Source organism: Anopheles darlingi, chromosome 3 (genome assembly GCF_943734745.1).
Source record: "Anopheles darlingi chromosome 3, idAnoDarlMG_H_01, whole genome shotgun sequence".
NCBI lineage: Eukaryota > Metazoa > Arthropoda > Insecta > Diptera > Culicidae > Anopheles > Anopheles darlingi.
Genome location: NC_064875.1, coordinates 62,432,042 through 62,447,041, shown reverse-complemented (window position 1 = coordinate 62,447,041; position 15,000 = coordinate 62,432,042). Strand labels below are relative to the sequence as shown.

The 15,000-nt window shown below is 43.4% G+C and overlaps 3 protein-coding genes across 10 annotated transcripts in view; 2 read left to right on the top strand and 1 right to left on the bottom strand.

Annotated features, from left to right (window-relative positions):
* Window positions 1–10,265, top strand: part of LOC125958035 (nucleosome-remodeling factor subunit NURF301) — a 19,988-nt gene extending 9,723 nt beyond the window's left edge. For 2 of the 3 annotated variants that reach the window (XM_049691127.1, XM_049691126.1), the window contains exons 8-16: window positions 1–102; window positions 5,798–6,335; window positions 6,416–7,119; window positions 7,518–7,960; window positions 8,089–8,301; window positions 8,390–8,557; window positions 8,650–8,845; window positions 8,937–9,021; window positions 9,091–10,265. The exon at window positions 1–102 is cut by the window's left edge and continues 68 nt beyond it. In XM_049691127.1, coding sequence (XP_049547084.1) covers window positions 1–102; window positions 5,798–6,335; window positions 6,416–7,119; window positions 7,518–7,960; window positions 8,089–8,301; window positions 8,390–8,557; window positions 8,650–8,845; window positions 8,937–9,021; window positions 9,091–9,380 — 2,739 coding nt within the window. In that variant the 3' untranslated portion in view covers window positions 9,381–10,265. The remainder of the gene's footprint in view (window positions 103–5,797; window positions 6,336–6,415; window positions 7,120–7,517; window positions 7,961–8,088; window positions 8,302–8,389; window positions 8,558–8,649; window positions 8,846–8,936; window positions 9,022–9,090) is intronic. The other variant, XM_049691128.1, reaches the window with a different exon arrangement.
* An 81-nt stretch (window positions 10,266–10,346) lies between these two features.
* Window positions 10,347–15,000, bottom strand: part of LOC125958052 (acyl-coenzyme A diphosphatase FITM2) — a 5,834-nt gene continuing 1,180 nt past the window's right edge. For 2 of the 6 annotated variants that reach the window (XM_049691160.1, XM_049691161.1), the window contains exon 2: window positions 13,809–15,000. This exon is cut by the window's right edge and continues 521 nt beyond it. In XM_049691160.1, coding sequence (XP_049547117.1) covers window positions 14,103–15,000 — 898 coding nt within the window. In that variant the 3' untranslated portion in view covers window positions 13,809–14,102. Of the gene's footprint in view, window positions 10,490–13,552; window positions 13,687–13,808 lie in introns of those variants that run through there. The other 4 variants (XM_049691163.1, XM_049691162.1, XM_049691165.1 and 1 more) reach the window with 4 other exon arrangements.
* On the top strand, window positions 10,895–12,948 carry LOC125958060 (ganglioside-induced differentiation-associated protein 1). The gene is made up of 3 exons (XM_049691178.1): window positions 10,895–11,258; window positions 12,044–12,236; window positions 12,293–12,948. The coding sequence occupies exons 1-3, from the start codon at window positions 11,169–11,171 to the stop codon at window positions 12,946–12,948; spliced, it is 939 nt and encodes a 312-aa protein (XP_049547135.1). The 5' UTR covers window positions 10,895–11,168.

Below are 15,000 nucleotides of genomic sequence, written 5' to 3'. Positions count from 1 at the left end.
CAAAATACACTCGTCACACCCTCTGCTCAGCCTCCACCTCTAGCACCAGTGCAGATCAAGCATGATACGGCCACAACCTCGTTACAGATAAATCAACAGCAAGTAAGTCGTTTTTAGACTATGGCCTATTCTCATTTCATGCTCTCTTCACCAAAAATCCCCTGATCTTCGGAAAACTTCATCCAAGCGAAAGAAGATACAAGATACGCTTCTGAGAGAGATTAACATGACAAATAACGTGACATTCACTCACACATACACAATGTCCCAGTATCGTACGAAGACGGTTTCTCGTTGTGTGCATGAGGGTATTTGTGTGCATGGAGGGTGTGTACAGCTGTGCGTGGATAAAATTTCCTTTTTGTGCTGGGACGCTGATGGCATAGCTAGGGTTTAATTTGTTGATCTTGCTTGCCTAACACATTGTTGTGGTACCACCAACCCTGCCTGCCAACTTCTTGCCTCCTGGCCTTCCCTCATTCCAGTTAGAATATTTTAAATCTTTTACTGAGTGTAGTTTGTAAGAAAACGCGAGCGAAGAAAGGCTCTACACATAAAACAGACAACTAATGGAGGGTTACAAACAATATGCAAGAGAAATTTTGAACCCTTCTTCTACCAAGTTTTTTTTGTATGTTTTTCTGCGATACGGATGTCTCGGAAATGGATTTTTTAGAATTCATTTTTGTTTATCTTCATTTTAACCATACTAACAAGGCCAAGCACTTTCCTCGAACGTCGTAGTACAGAAAAAGATGATTATGTTATAAGAAAGGCTGCTTAAAACCAACAATATTAACAATTAGAAACCAAGGCGTAAATTGGTAAGGCATCGTTTATAATATATTATGTTATCGTGTCGCCATGGTTAATCATTCCACATTTTTTGGCTTCACAAAGACTTCTGCTAGCTGCCGAGCACTTCACCAAAAGGTATCTCCTAATCATTGTGTATATTATAAAATTGGTTTACATACTTATTCAATTCGACACTGGAGAGCCATCCCAGACATGATGCTCCCTTCAATCGCTTTGGTGGTATCGTTTTGCATATTTAGGTCAGTTCGATTTGATCATGCGTTTGCAATTGTTTATTTCGATGAACATCCACCTTAATGTAAAATTCTGCAGCGAAAATATACAAACGAACGATTCGAAATCTGAAAAATCCAAAGGTGTGTGCAGTGTTACTGCCAATAATTGGTTTTATTTTTGAAATGCACTCATCGCACCTGTGAGTTTACACAGTAAGATTGGTTTTAAAATGACAAATTGGGTGAATTATAACCAAAACAGTTGAAGCAACTATTGTATTTTAAGAAAGTTGCTTGCTATACACTTCTCGTCGCACACATCACTCATTGTTAGTTTCTCGTGTAAAATAAAAGGAAAAGTATTAGCGTTTATGATGAAGGTAATAGTAATGACAATTTGATTTGAATTTCCTATTCATAACAATAATATTAAAAATGCAAAGTACGACGACTACGACGATGACATGACGTTGATGACAACACGAATGCTGTGAAGTTTCATGAAATAGTATCAAAGCAATTCCATAAGCGCGTGAGCAAGTGTCCTCCGTGCAGAAATAAGAGTACACTTTAGCTTACAATTCTAAACCACACGAATACACCAAATACAAAGAACTACGATGAGGATAGCGGCTGGTGATGATATATGAATATACCCTCGAGTATCTATTGTGTATGAAAATTAAATTCCCTCATAATCTAATTGATAATAGAGATCGTTAGAGTGTAACATGAACAAATAGAATTGTAAACCTAATGCTAACGCAAATTCTTATACTTTTCTATTTAGACTGACTTAATACAGGGTTCTAACCTACTTACATCAGTCTTGACTACCGTTATAAAGAGTATCGGAATGAGTAATAATAATCGAATTGACATGAGACCGCAGATGAGTTTGTCCTTGGTATAGTGTACTTACTAGAAATATCAAGGATGGTCAGGCAGAGAATGGTAAAAACATTCTAACAATTTGAAACTCACTCAGACAATTGTCCATTTGTGAGTCGTGCAATCTACTAGCACATGTTGGATTTTTTTCTTTCTTACACTGTATTTGTCATTTCTCCTTGCTAATGGGCAGAGGAGATATGGATTATGTTTGCATGGCTTTGGAGTATGTATACGCGCTATAGAAGCAACCACAAGGAAAAAATATCTATTATTGGTTAATTATTTATTTCAATGTGCAATCGACCAATGCTGAAATTGAGAAATTGATTCTTTTTCACTCCTAATTTTTTTTACTGTACTCAAGATTATGGCATACTTTTACGGATTTTTATCAACTTGCTCTCTATACAAACACAACCAAAAAAGAAGAATATTTAACACAGTTCTTACACAAACTGTGGTTTTATATGCAACGTATTGTACAGTTCATTTATATTTCAACAAAACAACGGAGCGCATCTTGCGCTTGTTTGGTTGTAAGGAAAAAAACACTTCCTTCAACAATTGCTACAGTTTTACAGTTACAGTTACGTAGGGAGATGAAGAATAGTGTCAGGTTAAGCATATGGGCTGACAAACTCACGCGGCTGCTGTCATCGCGTCGATAGAGCATATACTTGACAATACATCAACACGCCGCAAAAAATACAATTGGGGAAAAATACTTTCTGTTATGACCATGTAAGGAATTCTCATCAACGTAAGACTCAATGGAGTGCGACAGAGCAAGAAACGCAGACAACAACAGAAACATGTAGTTAAGGCATTTTTTTGCAGAAAGGGATGTATAAATTAGCAACTAAATAATTTAATATAAAGAACAGCAAAACTCCTACTGATAAGTGAAAAAGACGCTGAGCTAAGGAGAAGAAACGAAGCGCAAAGAGAGAAATAAAGAACGAAAATGAATCAACTTTAAACCCGAACAAACGGTTATGTCAATATGATTTGATCATTTGAACTCAGTTATGTTCTCCTATGCCAACGATCTCGACCGCAAGCGATGCGTTCCAATCCGTAATCACCATAAAACCTCGTGTACTCTATACTCTTTAACAAAAAAAAAAAAAAACAAACTATCGACCTCACAATGCTCGTTTCGCTCTGGACTAAAGTTAGTAAACAGATAGATCAATTCATCATTGAATCGAAGAGAGGAATTATAAAGTTAAGAAATAATTAGCCACAAGCGGATTAGGCAGAAATAAGATTGCAACCACGATACTCAGTTCAATTTGAAAGTGCGCAGATGGAATTCTCGGAACAGATTTACTATGAACATATTAACAATAAGCCGTTCGCAATAAGATTGTGCTGGCAGGAACAGGGTGTAAGATTTGCCGAATCTTAGTGTATAAACAGTGTCACTGGGCCAAGGCACTGATCACGATCACGCGTACATAAATGCTTTACATGTTGGCGGGCGGGTGGGCACGGTTCTCAACTCTTGGATTGCTCATCATAGAGTAGGATGAGTTTTTCCGTTGTGTCCATCCATCTCGCTAGCTATATCCGGCTTCGGTTATGGTTGTGTTAGTGAATAGCATCCTTCCTTCAGGATAAAGAAAAAATAAGATATGGGTTTAATATGATTTGTTTGTTATGTTTACATATAACACTGTGACCAATAACCTAAATCACAGAAACAAGAGGTATATTCAGGCCAGGTCCTTTTCCTGTTTCTTACTCCTATTTGAACGTTGTTGAATTGTAACTTTGTTTTGCTATTAATATCTTGGGTTTTTGTCGTTCGTTTTAAAATGCTTTAGTTTTTGTTTTGCATATTTAAGTTTACATGTTTTCTTTCTGTTTTTTGTTTGGGGTACCATAACTTTTTCTCTGTTGTTAATTAGTCACTTTTGCGCATTGAGAATGTTTAATTTTGTGCGAGAAACCTACCCTCTAAATATTGTTCTTTCTTCTACCGCTCCACACACATTCTTAAGAGACGATGCGAAAGACAAATGTTGAACAGTAAAATTCATCACATTTTTTTTTATTCGACACGATTCCTAGTTTTCACGATTTACCCACCAAACCTAGCCCTGTTTTAGGCCTTCAAACGCTTGTTTGTTCCCGTGTACCTGTCTATTGATCGCCAGACGTGAGGTAAAAAAGCCCACAAAACAGTAACAGAGAATTTTATGCGAGAATGAACCATTTGCGGTCTGAGAGAAAGAAGAAAGAATTGTTAAAAAGCAGATAAATGTAATCCAGCACTTTTTTTGCGCCTCTAGCCACCAACGCCGCTCCGACCGAACAACCCGCACAACACATCCGACTACTAGTCCTTCCGGTGTAAGCTTTACCTACTAGTTGATATCGAGCTCATTCAATCCTCTACCGTTCTTTTTAGTCCGTTACAATATTCGATTGCCTCGCGCCATGAGAAAGAGACAGAGATAGAGAGAGAGAAAGAAAAAAGGCAGAGAGGCAGAGTAGAGAGTAATATATGTTGGTCAAGGTACTTCAATCAACCCAACTCTCGGTTGGTGGGAAAAGGTGATAGTAATTTAAAACACATAGGAAATGTCCCTCACACGCGTTTGGTCTCATATAGGAAGTAGCATTTTCGGGCAGTGGGTTGCTAATGGTAAGGTCGCATCTGCTCGACCGCTTGCTATAATTGCTACTGTTACCTATTTGCACACATATTCTAGCCACAAACAGTTGTATATTTGGTGGAAAAACTCTGAAACGTAGTAGATAGAGATAGGAGTAAGATTGTTCTGTTGATTTTTCTTTTGTTTTTATTTACACACATTAACTTTACTTTATCACTTTGTTGTTTAGTTGTATCCTATTTTTGAAACCCCTTTCCGTAGCTGTTGTAAATTTTTGCGACTGCTTCTTTACCCTTGAATGAGGTGAAAGTGAGCACTTGCATTTCCAACTGGGAGCTTCCTTTGATTGAAGTTCCGAAACACGAGAGTTCCTTTAGAAAGTGACGAAAAGAGCTGCCAAAACATACGGCTGATTAGTATCGAAAGTAGTGGAGAGATGATTTTGAAAGGAAACAGAGAAGAGCCAAGGAAGAAAATGGAAACAAGGTACATTAACGTCTTTAGCCATAGGACACGCGGAAATGTAAGCTTCGCGTAAAGTTGATCTGAATAGAAAATATTAACGAAGCTTCCAAGAGCGTAGAGAACACAACAAAGCAGACTACACACACAATATCGATTCTCCCGATCGTGTGACAAGCATATGTGGCTATCGTTTTGCTTTACTTTCCTTTTTTACATATAAAGTCCTACTCTGCTTAGCTCCTGTGCTAGTGTTAGGATTTGTTGCGCTGATAAAGCGTATTTTCAAGTGCTTTTTATAGTCCAGAAATCGAAAACCGATATAATCATCAGTAGCGGTTTGTGAATAGAACAGAACAGGAAGAAAGTAAGAGAAAGCGAGAGAGAGAGAGAGAAAGAGAGAAAGAGAGCGATACAAAGAGAATGGAGTCACGAGTCGCGTGTGGTTGCTTCGGTCGGAAGAGATCGTTGGTGGTTATACGAAAGAATTATCCCACCTTCCGAAATGAGGCACGAATTCCTCTATTCACTTGCAGTCACCGACGCTTTCTCTAGGATGTGCGATCAATGGACGAGACACGGGTTCACATGCGTTGGCGAATTAAGAATTAAGCTTTTACTAATCAATACCCTCCATCCTGGGGTGCTACTCATCGTGTGTGGACTCACCGTGCCCAATCACACGTGTGTCGTATCTTTGTGTGTGTGTGTTTTTTTCATTTCCGTTTCCGGTATCATGATGTGCATCAACGTTGTTGCGGTCGTACTACACAAACCCGATAGGAAGCCGATACGACGAGCTGCATCGAAGCTGGCGAAGGTACCGGTAACGTTTCGGCGGCAGAAATACCGGCCGTCACCACCGCCGTAGACGCTGGTGGAGCGGACACTATCATTCAGGGTACAAGTTGCAGTAGTATGCCAGCGTCCTCGGTAATGCTGCCGAAAATAGTTGGCAGCCAACAGAATGCCGGCGGTATTATCGATGATGGGAAACCGCGCATTCTTTCGAACATTATCATAAACGGGGCGAATACCGGCAGTATGATTAATCCGCTGGTGAAGAAAGAACTGATCATGAAGGTGAGCAACAATTTGAACAAACAACAGCAACAACAGCTACAGCAACAGCAGCAGCAGCAGGAGACGATGGCAATGCAGTTAGCAACGTCACAACCAAGCAGTACAGATCTAGCCGCTAGTGATGGTGCTGTTGATAAGGATCAGGACACCGGTGGAGACGGCGTGGCGGCTCCCAACACGACGAAGGCATCGGAAAAAGATAACTCCTTCATAGTAACGCCAGACTACATCCAGGAGAGTAAGTAAAAATATCAGAATCGTATCAGAAAGGGGATAAGATTATAAACGAGGAACTATTTGAACTTCCCTCTGCTTTAGCGATCAAAACTGCGCTGAAACAGGAAAATTTGAATCCAGAGATAACGGAAAAGCTGCTGAATCTGCAACGCTACCAGGAGAAACAGATGAGACCGGAAGATAGGCCGGATCGTACCATTGCCCTGCAGCACAACTATAGCAACATGTCGGGTGTACCGCGCGGAGAATCCCATGCACATGGCGGCGGCAACCGTGTGCGAAAGCGCACGGTGCGTACCGATGACGATGACGATGAGTGGCTGCTGGACACTCCGAAGCGTGCCCGTCCGTCAAGGGCGGGCGGTTCAGGAATAGCTCAGCTTCATTCACCCCACGGTGACGGTAGTCGAGAAAGGAAGCATTCCAGTAACGAAACTCCGGGTACACCCGCCAAAAGACGAACGGCCGTTGCTGGACAGACGGTGGCCTCAACTGCTTTTACACCGCGCAAATCTCCCACCACTACCACCATCAGTGGTGGTGTTGCCGTGGGAGAGATTTTGGTGGTTGGGGCACCTGGAAACAAAAAATCAGACACACATTCCCCAGCTACTTCACCTTCGACGCTCGGTAGAACTAGTAAGGGTACTGAAAAACGCAAAACAACACCTGTGGCATCGCCACACACCACTACTACTGTCACCGCCATTAACACTAACATGGATGCCACCGGCCCCCAACAAATCGTGTCTCATGCGGCGTCACAGCGTCAAAGCAAATCGCAGGTATGTACGGTGCCTACCGTCCGGCTCATGATCCCTAGTCACGAGAGTTCCGGCGGCATCCCATCCATCCCCACTCGGTGGCAGCAGGTGGCCTCTGTTTGTGGTGGCCTGTTGTTGCATTAGTGATGGTTTGCGGAGAAAAGAAAACACGACTCTAGATGCTATTTTATCCCCCTCGTCCTATCGTTCCTACTATCCCTTACATCAATTTCTCTCCTCCATTGATCCCTGGTTCCCTTCTGCTGCACACCCCCTGCCATTGCGCGATATTATTTTCCATTAGAGCCAATTTTATATCACACTATTATATGTTCGCCTGCTTTCATAATCAAACAAGCAAGCAACAGAAACCACCGAATAATGCCCTTATTGTGTATGTGATTGTTCTTTTGCGCTAGGCACAATTGAATCGTCACAAGGAACAGTTAAAGAAAGTCATTCTCAAGAAACGATCTCATCTCGAAAAGGAATTGCAGGTTCAAATACAAAAGGAACTCACCGTCGAGCTGCAGTCGGCCACTACTACTGCGGTTTCGGCCGTCCGGGCGGCGTCAGCTACTACGAGTGCGACAGTTTATTCCGAACAACAGTCTCCGAATGACGAGCAGCAGCATCAGCAGCAGCAGCAGCATCATCAGCAACGGCAGCTACAATCGTTTGATATGCCGCAGCAGCAGCTGTCGTCTAGTCGCCGTCAAACAGCGATTGCTTCTGCTGGCAAAGCGCAGGACAATGCAGGTGATGACGGTGGTGCAGATGTACTGCTGACGCCGCCCGGGGCCAGTGGCTCGAAGCAAGCGACGGATAAGAGTTCCATCACCAGTACCAGCACCAGGCGAAAGTAGGTTCCAACGCCAACCGATTGATCGGTTGAGCGACAAGCGACTGAATACGATGGGCAGTTAGAATGTTCAATTAATACGTACCATTCCTTTCGTTCCGTCAATCATACCGTCAACATTACCTTAGAACGATCGCAACCGGCACATCAAACAGTACCTTATCGAAGGACCATGCAGCAGTAGGTTCCGGAAGAAAGAGCCAGAAACATTCCACTCCTGCTGGATCTAAAGGCCACCGGTCATCAACTGTTGGTCGCGGTGCCGGAGGACAAACCCGGAAAGGTTCGAAGAGGAATAACAAGATGCACTGCATCTGTCAAACGCCTTACGACAAATCGAAGTACGTATCAACAAATTCCGCTGGGAGTGTGAATACGTACGCAATTAAACGTGTTTTAATGGCTCCTCTATCAATCATTCATTCACAGATTTTACGTTGGTTGTGATTTGTGTAACAACTGGTTCCACGGTGATTGCGTGGGGATTAGTGAGGAAAAATCCAAGGCCATTACGGAGTACGTTTGCGAAGAGTGTAAACACGCGAGAGAAACGCAGGAGCTCTACTGTCTCTGTCGCCGACCGTACGACGAAACACAGTAAGTTGAGACATGCGAAATTGAGGCGTACAGAGGTGTTCCAGCGAAGCGCAGAATATTTTACCAATCCTGTTTTGTCTTTTCCTCTTCAGATTTTATATTTGCTGTGATAGGTGCCAGGACTGGTTCCATGGGCGTTGTGTGGGCATACTACAGAGTGAGGCGGATTACATCGACGAGTACATCTGTCCGAACTGTCAGATCAATAATTCGGTTAACTTTGCCAACATGAAACCCCTCAGTACGAAGGAGTTTGAAAATCTGAAGGAACTAATCATACAGATCCAGGTAAAACTTTGGGGCGATCTGCCGCACAGGCCCTTATTTCTGGAATATTCCAGACAGAGAATCTCATGTTTAATATCGTTTGTCTTTTTAGCAACATAAAAGCGCCGGGCCATTCTTAAAGCCGGTGGACCAAAACCAGGCTCCCGATTACTACCATGTCATAAAGGAACCGATGGGTAGGTATTGCAGAGTGCAGCGTTATTTGTCGCAGTTGTTGTCTTATCAATGAAATCCACCTTTTGCAGATTTGCAGAAAATCGAGAGCAAAATAGAAAGCAGAAGCTACCAGATGCTGTCGGAGTTTATCGGGGACATGACCAAGATTTTCGATAACTGCCGGTTCTACAACCCAAAGGAGTCGTCCTTCTTCCGTTGTGCCGAAAGTTTAGAGTCGTTTTTCGTTGCAAAAATCAAATTTTTCCGCGAAAATTTGATCGATAAAAAGGATGAAGGTGATAATGATGGGGGAGGAGCTGCACATCATGCAGCAGATGGTGATGGTGCGATGACGGCGATGGCCACGACTATTGGATAGTTCCCACCGATCCAAGGGCGGAACACCGCTGCATCAATCTTGTACAGTTATTTGTGCAAAATGTCCAACGTTACAGTGCACTAGAGAGAATGGTCTGGGGACCGTTCATGTTCGAATGTTCCATAAAAAGACCTTCTCATTCCCATAGGCTATGACAGCGGGATGATATGCCCCTGCGTTGGGATGTTTTTAAAGTGTGTACTGTATTGACATACATACACAAAATTGTTTATATTATCAGTTAGATATATATCTTTGGTATTAGCTACCAAAAAAACAAAAAAGGAGATATGATTGGTTAGGAAATAGGATTGTTACTAAAATAAGTTTTATTTAAAATTATCGTATTTATCTTTTAACGTTACAACATTGAACAACGAAAAATCCGTATAACGCGGGAAAGGAGGCAGAATTTGTATGGGCAAATTGTGCAACTCGCTAACTATGAGGTCACAAATTAAAGATATTTTATTGGAATAAGTCGTTTGCGAAAGAGTTGGAGAAATACTGTCCTGCTAAGGAAATACTGGATTAGAATGATCAGATGGGCGGATTTGCAATCAAGACAAGCAGGCAAGAAATAGAGAATGTGAATTAACCGTTGAATACCCTATCTGCAGCAATGGAACCAATCACCGTCCTAACAAAGAAGCTGTCCGAACACAAACAACTGCACTGCTTCTGGATGGTTCATCGTAGTGTCACTATGCTGGCGATTATTGAAGGACAATCGAGAGAGGGGATATTTTTCGACTTTGACAACAATTTAGTTTCATCTAGCTCCGGATGTATTAGTTGTATTTGCGCTATCTTCTTTTTCTTTCTGGGTAAACATCTAGTTTGTACAGGTTTGAACAGAATATTATCAATAATCAGTGCTTTTTTAATGTTCGAAATGGAGTTTTTATTGTGTGCAATAAAAAGATAAATACTATGTTACAAGTGTTTTGAGTAAGCGCTATCAGTAGAACGCTAAATTCTCACAACTTAATCGTTAAAGGCAACAGGCAGTTAGTGGCTGCCTTGCTTGGCAGCTCCGATCGTCCTCAACAAGCAGATCATCCTGAAGGGTGCCGGATGTCCAGGATTTTGCGACGTTTGGTGGTGCTCTGTAGAAAGAAAAAGGAACGGATCCAACGAGATCTAAACTAAATTGAATTCTCGTTTTATCGATCTACATGTGCGTCGCAAAGAATGATAATAAATGCATCGTTTTTAGGCTGTGAATTGGAGGCATGCATTAACGACTACCGAATACAGATATATAGTAACATCTATAAAACATCTTGTTCATGCATTCTCATCACTGTCCAGCAGCAGCAGCACATGAGCGATGAAAAGAGATGGCGGACATCCCCGCCCATTCACGCAACTTCTTTGATCATCATGGCTCACCCTACCAGCAACGATGGTGACGCTGATGACGAAGAAGATCAGCTGGTTAGTATCGGTGGATGCGCACGATAATCACGGCGGGTAGTCGTAGCGGCCGCTATTGCTAGCACTGCTGCGAATTAGCTCTAGGCGGTCAGTAGTCGTTCAGATCTCCGGTGGGCTCGCTGGTGGATGGTGGTAGGTTAACGCGTGCGTATGGTTTTTCACACTCGGAACGCGTGCAAAAATCGTCATCTACGATCACCAGGGACTCGGCAAGCAGACAAGCAGTGCATGTGATCTCGTCGTAACCAGCCGAAGATTGTCTGTGGCAGTGTAGTTTTGCTATTTTATTTAAGCATAAATAGTGATTTGCAGGGATTTTTAGCACTCCAACTCACTTGTGGAAAAGAAATGGCTGAACACAAGTTTAAACGACCTAGCATTGCGTCCGGTGATGGGTTGATAATTTACTGCAACCAGTACAGCTACTACTGCCACAAGGTACGTGTACCCATCTGCTCTACTACTTACTGTTATAAATCATACAACAATAGCAAGGTCACGGGCATCGGCTAGCTAAGCCTCTAAGATCACTCCCATCCTAAAGCGGTGCCCAACGGCTGTTAACGTGATCGGAATTCGTACTTTATAGCGAAGCTGGCATACACGGGGCGTACTCCGGGTGTTTACTTTTACTATTTGCCGGCTGAGGCTCAAAGTGATGGCCCATCGCCTACACGTTGAGCCATTGCGTAATGAAGATGAGGTATTTACTGGGTTTTATGATATGATATGCACGATCTAGTACTCTACGGTTGCTGGAATAGATTTCATACTTTTCCGCATCTTTGCGACGTGGCAAAGAGCGCGTACAACATCATGGTAAGCGTATCGCCGGCATTAATTTTGGATTAAAAAAAACAGTCCAAAATGAAGGTATAGTTTTAGGTTTACGAACTTCAGACTCGCCCTTTAATGTCCACAAGTCGGCGACATTCAATGCGCATAGGATGGAAACGCGGTTTGGAGTTTGTAATTGGAAACGTCCGTTATAACATTTGGACAATGAAATGGCTGATACTTTAGCTACCATCATGTGATCGTAGAAGCTTAGAACAGTTTGTCATGCGTCACCCCTCGGTAGGCCACCTGTTGCACACAAAGCAAATGTATTATCTATATATCTGTGTACTTTGCGCGGGTTCTATCTGCTGCAGATTTGTTCGAGTGATAAGCGTGACTGGTAGAAGCGAGCTTGACTTTTTCTGTTCTTTTATTTCTTTTAGGTCCTTCAAGCACTGCACGAAAAGGACATTCGCTTTACGAAGTACGAAATCGACGTTACCAACGACGAACACTTCTCGGAGTGGTTTCTCGAACTAAACCCGCGGGCAGAACTGCCGGTTTTGCAGAATGGCCTACTCATCGTACCCGGTTCAAGCCGCATTTTGGATTATCTTGAAGAGACTTTTCCAAAAGGTTGGTTAGCGGCGTCAGTTTTCTCGCCTTAATTTAACTTAGCAATTTCTTTGCAGCCAAGTCTCTACGAATGCCAAATGGTGCAGATCCGGTGGTGCGAGGGTTTCGCCAGACCCTGGACAACCTGCCGATCGGTATCCTAACGATTGGCTCGTTTCTGCACCCAAATTATACTAAGAGTCCCAAGTTCCCGTTCGTGCTGCCGGTGCGTCAGACGATCCTGGCGCGAGAAGAAACGCTCGGCGATCGGCTGCGTTCCTATGCTGCTGAGTATCCGGCCTTCGCAGAGGTGCTGTTGAAGAAAGCTGACTTTCATGATCGCAAACGGGGCATCATAGCGAGTGAGGAGTACTTCGGTAAGCTGCTCAGCGCGCTGGATGAGTTTCTATCAGACGTGGAACGATATCTTGAAGCTTCGGAGCGAGAGTGGCTTTGCGGAACGGAAGGAATAAAGATCGTCGATATTGGCCTAGCGACACTGCTGAACCGGCTGTATGTGCTCGGGCTAGAGGATCGATTTTGGAGCGATGGCCGCCGTCCTCGCCTTGAACAGTACTATGCGAGGGCTTGTCAACGCTCCTCGTTCCAGTGTGTACTACCCTCCAAGGTATCCATTCTGCGCACGGTGTGGGTCAATACTCCACCCATGTATAAGGCTGGCCTGGCCGCCGTTTCGTCGGTGCTGCTCAGTTCAACATTGTTGAAAAGGTAGAAAGCAGGCGATCATGCAACCAAAAAGATAACCAAAGTGAGCGAACGCCAATCAGTGATTTCTCGAAGGATTTGGAATTTAAGCTAGCTTGTTTGTCTAGTGAGCCAGGAGCGGCCGATCATAGAATCATGATCGTTACATTTCTTTAACACGCCGCGGATAACCACTGCAAATTAATGATGAAAAAATGGCCCTTTTACTTAACACCGAACAACTTTTACAAACAACTTAAAGTAGAATGGTAAACACATTAATCGTTTAAACGCAAGAGCTGAAAAGGTCATGTATTTTTGGTCGTTCGACATGGTTCAACATAGTAGATTATTACAACGATGCATATGACGATAAATTATAACAGAAACCCTCACAACAAAAACAAAACCAATGTGTAGTTTAACATAAATATTAACAATTAAGGCGCCTGAGGGGTAAGTAGATAGGTTGAAATTTGATTGCACCGGACCGTACTAGCTTCTAGCATCATGGCATTATTCATTCGCGATGCATGAATAGCGTCTGTTGCAGTTTTAATCGATTTGGATGGTTTCAGCTCTCTGCACGTCTGCTGTAACCTATTCTAAAGTCATTCAGGTAGCTTACGCACTGCGGTTTACCTTCAGATTGTTGCGGATAAATGAGTAAAGTCCTAGACGGATGAGTGATAGATACGGTGCTGAAACCCTATTTCATCAAGTCTAACAAACAAAGGCGTTGTCTCACGTATCAATTTCAAGGTATCTGCAAACGAAGAAAAAGTACCGACAAGTTGCAAATGGTGTAGATTCAGTGAAGCTAAACATCTCTAGTCTACACGCCCGTTTGTACAAGCCCCTTTTTGTAGCTCTATTCTAATCCCAACCGACACCACGCACCAATTTTAAAAATCACTTTCCATGCGATCTGCTTCTGCCGTTTCCTCTATTTGCCCCTCGAACGAACACAGTACACATTCTGGTTGTCCTTTCGTTTTCCTTCACCAAACATTTTTCGCCATGCACAACATTTGCGAACAAACGAAATTTAATTTTTGTAAAAGATTTAGTAATTTACAGTATACAAAATTAATGGTTTTAGACGACGAACGTTCACAACATTCACAAATTACGCTACACACAGGATGCATCCACGTGTTCTCCCGAAGCACTACACGCACACTACGATTCGAAACGTTCAAAGCGACTACGATAGCGAGCGTACGACGGATGGTTATAGTCAGGGTTACTATAGTTACTGGAGCTACTGCTAAGGCCACCGCCGGTACCCACCCGTGATCCGTACAGATGTTGACTGCTACTTACAAACGCTGCTCCTTGTTGGCCGCCTGGCGAAGATTCGAGGGGCGATGTCGCTCCTCCCGGTCCACTGCTGTTGTACGGTTGCCGTGCAGCGTACAGCGGCATTCCCATGAACTTGGGAATATCTTTGCTGCTGCTACTGCTGCTTCCACCTGCACCGGCGGCAGACGAAGATGTTCCAGGTTGCAAAAGGCTCGCCCTTCGCCGAAGGCCACTAATTTCAGGTTTTGCGGACTGATAGTTGAACATGCCTTTGCCCACCGGATCGGGTAACGTGGTCGCAACGGGATACCATGCCCGGTACGTGACAAACCACGTAATGACGGCAATGATGCCGCTTAGCACCTTCTCCACCATCCGGTGGTGATAGAGCATCGTACCGACGAGCATAACGTCCCACAGTAACTGCAGCATAGTCATGCCGACAAACAGCAGCCGGATGGTGGGTGTGAAGCGTGTGTAGAAATACTTTAACGCTTTTAAATCTTCCTCCTTCAGGCTCTTGAGCGGATTAGAGGTTTGCGTTGTGTCGTTGCTAGCGCGGTTGTGCTCCTCGTTGCGTAGCAAATCCTTGATGCTCTCCCAACCAATGATGGGTCGTGCTTCCTCCATTAGGATCAAGCTGGAGTAGATGAGGATGAATGCATGACCTGATATGTCGAATCCGTTCCAAAAGTGACCCGCCTTTAGGCAGGGTGTTTTCGAGTCGAAGCCCCGCACGCTACACCGGCCGTAGCTTGATTCGATGATGTTGAAC